Source organism: Echiichthys vipera (assembly GCF_963691815.1).
Source record: "Echiichthys vipera genome assembly, chromosome: 8".
NCBI classification, from domain to species: Eukaryota; Metazoa; Chordata; class Actinopteri; order Perciformes; family Trachinidae; genus Echiichthys; species Echiichthys vipera.
Genome location: NC_139833.1, coordinates 11,780,139 through 11,788,403, shown reverse-complemented (window position 1 = coordinate 11,788,403; position 8,265 = coordinate 11,780,139). Strand labels below are relative to the sequence as shown.

The 8,265-nt window shown below is 41.6% G+C and overlaps 1 protein-coding gene across 1 annotated transcript; it reads right to left on the bottom strand.

The window, feature by feature from the left end:
* Positions 1–3,924: 3,924 nt before the first annotated feature.
* On the bottom strand, positions 3,925–7,912 carry tpi1b (triosephosphate isomerase 1b). Its single transcript, XM_083917664.1, has 7 exons — positions 7,710–7,912; positions 5,655–5,778; positions 5,385–5,469; positions 5,135–5,267; positions 4,886–4,971; positions 4,711–4,798; positions 3,925–4,631 (listed from the first exon to the last, which is right to left on the bottom strand). Exons 1-7 carry the CDS (start codon positions 7,816–7,818, stop codon positions 4,513–4,515), a joined length of 744 nt encoding a protein of 247 aa, XP_083773790.1. The 5' UTR covers positions 7,819–7,912; the 3' UTR covers positions 3,925–4,512.
* Positions 7,913–8,265: the final 353 nt, after the last annotated feature.

Below are 8,265 nucleotides of genomic sequence, written 5' to 3'. Positions count from 1 at the left end.
CATGACTAACCTATCAGGCATTAGAGTATTTTCAATAAGAGTCATTCAGGGGTATTATCTCTCTTATGCACACTTCTGATGTGCCTGCCAAGAGACTCCATCCATTTGAAGGATTTCCCACAATAATTACAGACAAAGTGTTTCCCTTCGGTGTGGATGGTCTGGTGTCTGTTCAGAGCGCTTGTTGTGATAAAAGTCTTTCTGCATAATTCACATCTGTAAGGCCTCTCTCCTGTGTGAGTCCTGATGTGAGCTGCGAGGTGGGAGCAGTTACTGAAACGCTTTTCACAAACAGAGCAGCAGTAGGGTTTCTCTCTGCTCTCCTCTCCCAGGTTGTTGTGGTAAGGGTGGAAGGGCAAGGTTGGGTCCTGAAGGCTGCTTTTCAGACTGGAAGGAGACGAGATGAAGTCTTTAATGTCTGCGTCCAGGCCTTCCAGCTGCTCTGCATGGTGGTGGCCCATCCAGAAATCCCTGTGGCTCTTTAGCTGCTGCTCCTTCTTCACCTGTGAGGGCTCTGGGTGCTCCTCCATGCTGCTGCACTCATCCTCCTCACAGTGCTGGGGCTCAGGAGGCTCCACTGCCGGGACTGACTCATGCTGCTGCTGCTGCTGCTGAGAAAGAGGGGGAGGCTGGTGGTGATGGTTGAGCTGCTGCAGCTGGGCTCCGAGGCATCTATCCAACCGAGGCTCTAGGTAAAAGACAAATGATAACATCACAATCGTGCAGTTGATCTAAAAACAAGATTGCTTGCACGCAGCTTCCATTCAAACCAACCTGACTTGAGGAGCTTCAGCTGCATCCTGAGACGACCGATTTCTAAATCTTTTGAACGTGAAACCTCCTCTCTGTACTCTGCTATTGTCTTTTCAACAGCTCCAAATATCTCCTCCGCCGCCGCTGTCAGTCTCTCGCTGAGAAAAGCTTTCAGCGACTGCATTTTTGGACGTTTATTAAGAAAATTAGCAGCTTTATTTGCGCCGGGAGACGGTTTTTTAGCGAGTCCCTGAACGTCACGCTTCGCTTGTAAACACGGACATGACTGAGCAACTCACAAGTGCTCAAACGGGGCACTACCGCCCCCTGCTGGACCGGGGTGCAAAGGTAGGACCACCAGGCTGCAGAGGGGGCTGGATAACTGTGCTATGGTGGTGCAATAACCTACACTGACACAATATTTGTTGACTCGGTGAAATTAATACAGAAACAATGTCACATTTGTTTTTTTTTATTGTGATGTATCTAAGAAGATTTGGACTGATGTTGAATCACATTCCTTGGATGCTGCTAACTCTGTCTACTCTTTTACCCTTAAAGATGTTAATAGCTACTACGTTAACCCAGAAGATAATACTCTTGAACACCTGATGAACTTTGTTATCAACATTAATAAGCAAAATTCTTTATTCACAAACAAAAAATTGCAAAATTAGACCTAAATCTGCTCCTTTCCTCCTGGAACTGACCTGCTTAAATCTCTGATCTTGGTAAATAACGTATACTAAAAATAATACCTTACTGAATCATTATGAAACGTTTTTCCCTGAAGCCTCTGTTTGAACTATCTAATATTTGTTTATTTAAATTAGTATTTTTTATTTAATTGTTTGTTTTATGTTTTTTGTGCTCTATCTTTGATTTATTTATTAATTATGTCACCAATGTGCTGTTTCTTGTTGTATACCTTGTATTTTTGTACATTTAATTAAAATAAAAATATATATTTATATATATATATATATTTGTTGACTTAACTAAAATACAACATTAAAAACCTTTTAAAAAGTAGTATTTATTAAAGGACTATTGTATATTTTGGAGGTTTTACTTTAAAGGTCCCGTTTTCTGCTCATTTTAAGGTTCATACTTATGTATTTTGGGTTTCTACTAGAACATGATTACATGGTATTTTTATTTTTAACTATCATCATACTGTCTTGTCCTGTTAAATAACAAAAAAAGTAATACCTTACTGAGTCATTATGAAAAGTTTTTCACTGAAGCCCCTTTTAAAACTATTTATTATTTATTTATTTAAATTACTATTATTTATTTAATTGTTTGTTTTATGTTTGGGGTTTCTTTTGTACTCTTTTATTTATTTATTAATTATGACACCAACGTGCTGTTTATTGTATACCTTGTATTTTTGTACTTTGTTCAATAATAAATATATATATATATATTTGTTGACTTAACTTAAGTAAACCTTTAAAAAGTTGTATTTATAAATGACTATTGTATGTTTTTGGAGGTTCATACTTGTACTTTGGATTTCTACTAGAACATGTTTACATGGTATTTTTATTTTTATTTTTCACTAGCATCATTCTGTCTGTCTATATATATACATATATATATACATACCTGTATTCACCTCAGTCTCTCTTTTAACCCAGTCTGCTCTGATTGGTCTGAGTTTCTGGGTCTTCTGCATCTGCAGTCTCGCCGTCCGTGCACCGTCACTGCAGCCGGGGGAATGACTGTAACGACGCTGTAGCGGCACGTTTCTACATATATATAATAAAGTTGTGACATCACAACCGTACAGAGGTCCTAACGGCCCGTTTAAAGACACTTTCTGAATACAGGCTGTGTGCATTTCTCTGTGGATTTTGTTAATGGTTCTGATACTTTCACAGTGTTTATATACAACCTGCTTTATAATAATAAAAGACATGGAAATATCACCTTTTACAATATGGGACCTTTAAGGGGAAATTCAATTTATTCTATGATACGTGGCAGCCAGTTTTAGCTCATGTACAGAGTGAAATTTTGAGTTTTATGCGTTTTGATGTGGTGAAACTAAAATGACGTGAAATCTATACTGGATTACTATCTGGGCAAACAGAGCAACTGGGCAGTGACTCTCAGGTAGTCCCTGTGTAGACTTAGAGGCAATTACTTCGTAGTAATTGTATTAATTACAAATTAGTTTGGTGCCGTGTCACAAAAAGCACAATTAAAAACTGAGCTGGTTAAGGCCTCAGAGGTGGCTCCTGCATCCTAATGAAATCTTGAGGCCTCGTCTTATATCGTAGATGGGTCCAGGCTCAAAATCTATTTAAACTGATGTTATCACATTGTGTGTATTCTTTATGAAAGTGTTGTTTAAGCAAAATAATCCTGTTACATTCCATTACAGGAGTGCTGGCAAAATTCACTGCATAAAATGTGTTGGTCTATGCATTTAATTACATCGTGTTCTACAGGTATTCTTGTTGTGTTGTCTTCCTTCTGTACTACATCGTACCGTGGCTGTTTCAACCCAGTGACAATATAAAGAAAATAAAGACGCTGCGGGGCAAAGATTTGGTCAAAACTTAGTGCTTGCTGAAGACAGACATGCAGATCGTGATTGTGTAGGAATATTTTGACCTCACCCTGAGCTCCAAGACTGTTTTGCTGTCAGTGCAGCTGTTTGAGTCCAGTACAATTTAAGTGTTGTGTGAATCAGAGAGTGAGAAACAAAGTGTTAGCAGAATGTTTAAAATATGTCAGTGCTGTATTTAGACCTAATAAAGCCTTTTTACAACACAAGACGTGGTGACCAAATGCTCAGTGCTTTTGGGCTTAAATGAGCAGTATAATGATTTAGAATTAGTTTCTGTAAGATTGTAATTTGCAAAGCTACAATTTCCTCCCCTGATACATGAGTCTTTCACTGCTGTGTGTTTTAGTTCAAGGCTGGGATAAAAATAGCAGCCAGATGCTTCTCTGCATGGCATTGTCTTAACAGAAGGTCACTTCTGTAATGAGATCCTCTCTCTGAAATACTGAGAATACTACTGGGATTATTATCATGAAACCTATTAGTACATAAACCAAATGGGTCCCTCTAAAATATAAGGCATATGGAAGGGTTTCTTTGGAAAATCAAGGGATAAACCTCATGAAGAAAAAACAAGACACAACACACTAAAACCATCTCTGATCAGTTTATTATGTTTCCTTACAGCCTTGCCACCCTTATACCCATCGGCCATGACACAATATGATTAACATGTAATGGACGCTCCCCTCTTGGCAGGGCAGCCAATCAGAGAGCGGTTCATGCACGTCTACAGGGGAGGTAAAAGCCACAGAACATCATAATAACACAAAAGAGACATCTACCGTATATTAAAAAGACAAATCGATGTCATCGACAAAGAGCTGTGACACGGTTTACACAAAAAAAGTTGATAAACTTTTCAAGTAAAGGCGAGGACTGGCCGTCCACCTCAAGATGTAATTGACAGTCTTTATAGCTTGAGCACTTGGTGTGGAAGTTAGTATGCACACAGACTATTTTCAGTGCAGTACAGTGCATGTGTCAACCTGTCCCTTTTCTTCATGACAAAATATATCCAAAAAATAAAGGAAAAGGAGGGAATGACACCATTACACGAATACTTTTGAATAGAAAGGGGAAGAGGACTAAGTGCTGAGAGTGAGGGATGATGGAACTGGATCGTCTGAATGGAGCTGGACTCTGATGTGGACCTGGTCACACTGCAGCTGTTCACGTTCTTATGCCTTGGCGTTGATGATTTCCACAAACTCTGGCTTGAGGGAGGCTCCGCCGACGAGGAAACCGTCGACGTCCTTCTGGGAGGCGAGCTCTTTGCAGGTTGCACCGGTCACAGAGCCTGAGAAGAAGAGAACTATGAGTGTGGGAAGTCAAAATGATAACATGAGGACAAACACCGTCTCGTCACACCGACTGACCTCCATAGATGATCCTCACAGAGTTGGCTACAGCCTCAGACACGTTGGTCTTCAGCCACCCCCTCAGTTTCTCATGAACTTCCTGAGCCTGGTGAATCATGCAGGAAACAGACACATTATGACGAGTTATGGGAAGAGATTGCGGTAATCATTTTCAGTGGTTACTGATATTTACCTGCTGGGGGGAAGCAGTCTTGCCAGTGCCGATGGCCCACACAGGCTCATAAGCAAGCACGACCTTACTCCAGTCCTTTACATTGTCTGTGAAAGAGACGTGTGATAAGACATGAATTTCTATTTCACAAGTTTTGAGTTGTACCAGCGCTCTGGCTTGCATAAACCTTCCCTGAAATGCATATTGCAACATGTGGATTATCTCCTGTGCATATAAAACTCTAGGTAGAAAATGTCAGGAGTTGCGTACCTGCGATGACCTTGGTCTGGGCAAAGACGACCTTCTCGGTGATGCCGGCCTCTCTCTCGTCCAGCTTCTCGCCGATGCAGGCGATGACACCGAGACCACTCTCCAGAGCGTGGGCTGTCTTCTGGCCGATGAGCTAACACGACAAACAAGCATCTAATCACAACCTGTACACATTCAGCCCTCAACAACCATAAAAGACTTTGTGACTAGTGTCTGTGAAAGGTGCTGTAAACATAAATGTTGCAATAACCTCGTCACTCTCTCCGAAGACGTGGCGCCTCTCAGAGTGTCCCAGGATCACCCAGTTCACTCCACAGTCCTTGATCATTGCAGGGCTGCAGACACATATTCATACAATAAACACAAAATATTTAAATCTGTGCAGGTTTGTAATATGAAACATCAACTAGATGTTATATTTGTGATCTAACCTAATAACCCAGAGTGACTGTGGAGCCACTTTTCTGCATTTCAGCTGTATCTGTATGACAAACAAACCCCTGATGGATGCACAACGTACCTGATCTCCCCAGTGAAGGCACCCTTGGCAACTTTGTAGCAGTTCTGAGCAGCAACGCCAAACTTGGCGTCCAGCTTGGACCTGGTGTAGTCCAGGTAGATTGAAGGAGCACCGCACACCACCTCTGTGAGCCCAGAACAAGGAAAACCATGCTTATGTTTAGCCAAACATCAAGCCATTTTTGATATGCAGTTTCCACTAACGTGACAGTAGTTTGGGTTTTTACTTTTGACATGTAAAAAGATATTAACTGCACAGAGAGGGTGATTCCAGGACCTGGTTAAAGACACTTCAACAGTGAGACAAACTGTGGACTTGAACACGAGTCTGTCAGTTAAAGGGCAGCCTGTGTAACCGCTGGACAACCACATTGAACTGATGCCATGACTTCATGCAATTCTTCCCACAACACTAAAACACTGTGGGGATTAAAGAGACAAACTCCAGTCCAGGCTTTTCAAACATGATGTTTAAATGCTTAATACATATTACAAATGCAAACCAAACAGTCAACAGACACCAAAACTAAGAACACATGAACGGAAAATGCCATCACTCTTAAAGTGATTGACAACGATCAATGTGCGACAATTAAATCTAAGTTATTAGTGTTTTCAGACGCTGTTAAAGGCTTCTTCATCAGAGGAATGCTTTTTACAGGACTACATCAAAACACTAGCACCAGATTTGTCCTCACAACCAAATGCATCAATATACTTGTATACTCAGTATAATATGGTGTAACTTTTTTTTAAACAAAGTCAACAGCAGAACAGTCTGCATGGGTCAAGCAGAGTACAGTAAACTCAAGACACTGACATTCAAAATGTAACTATATCTTGGGGTTACCAGAGTCTATATTAAACCTGTTGCATATTGGTTTGGTAAAGGTCATTTCTCCGTGGCCATGGTCAGACCTCTCTGCATAAAAGGTCTGAGTTCAGCCTCCTAAAGGTCGCCTAAAGGGCTGCATTCTGCAGAGGTCAGAGAAAAGTCATGAGATAACCAGAGTTTGAATATCCTACATGTGAAAGAAAATCAGTCAGGGAGGATTCAACAGCTGAACTTTGACTTTAAAGCTCTGCGGAGAGGCCAGTGGGAAAAGTCTTTCCAACTGGTGCTGCTAAGGGGGTGGGATACATTAATGGAGCAAGGTCCAAGGATAGCCTCAACTGTCTGTACAGACACAACTACAGTTGCATAACACCAACTTTGCAGGAGGAGCAAGACTGGCACAACAGCAGGAACAGGCCTCGACACATTTAACTTCTCCCTGCTTGTGTTCAGTGGCATGCCCTGGATAAAAAAAAACTGTGTAATGTACTAACAAAACAGCCGCAGCAGCCAGAATACAGGGAGCACACTGCAACAGGGCACAATGTCTGCTGCTGCTGCTTTCACGTCATGCTGGAAAAATCGATGTCATTCAGACGAGAACCGAAAAAAACATTCGAGTGTTTTTCCTCAACAACTCTCAACGTGCGAGGGAAGCTCACAATAGGCCATTGTACATCTCATGAGTTTGCAGATGAAAGAGGAGCGACATCATTAACGAGCAGCCTCCCTTGAACGCACCATGCTCTCTTTCTCTCTCTCTCTCTCTCTCTCTCTCTCTCTCAACAGGCAGCAGAGGCAGATCCCGGCTGCTGGACTACGTGCTGCTGCAAACGCACACCCACCAACACTACCACCATTACTGAAAATCCCATCCGAGCGCCCGTCCTCTGTATTCGTGTATGTCTGTCCGTCTGTGTGACGCTGTTAAGAGCTGGCTCGGTGGAAATACAGAGCCGACACCGAATGTAACTTTATCAGGGCATGCAAATGAAAGAGATGCAAGTCTGTGATGCTATTGGGGTCATTGATTTATTGAATGACAGAGCCATTTTGACTCTCTGCTGTGACATTAAAGGAGGAAACGACTCGACACAACAAAGTAACATAGATGCGTAACTGAAAACCCTGATTAAAAGAAAAAAAGTAGCTAAAATCCTATGTGCAAATAAAGGAGATTTGGTGTAACGTCAACAGCTGTCAAAACCTAACGTTACGTACCGACATTGGGGTCCACCTTGGCCGCGTTCATGGTCTGCGCGAGCTCCCCGAGGCTCTTCTTGTCGCCGTTCAACTTCCAGTTTCCACCAACGAAGAATTTCCTGGTCATGGTTGCGGGTTTTTTCGGGGGTTTGCTGCAAATTGAAACGGTACCGACAGCAGGGTCTACCTTCTCTGGGGGTAAGAGAGCGAAGAAAGGGTGTGCAGCTCAGAGTATTTATGAACTTGCGAAAATTAGACCCCTCCTCTCTGTCTGCTTCATTGGTTTGTGGCGTGCACGCCCGTGAACGCGTCTCCCATTTGAGTGAGAGCAAGATGTCATGCTGCGTTCAAGGACTGTTTGTAAAACACATGGATTAACCTGTTACAGTGATACAAAAATATGTACATATGTAATATGTAATATGTTACTGAAGGTTCTGGTGGTGTGTTTGAGCATTTATAGAATCCGCAAAGTTTGATAAGCAATTACACATAAAGCACATAATAAAAAAGATATTTTCAAAGTCGTATTTATTTTATTTCCATTGGTATTTATTTTTTGCTTGCTCATTTT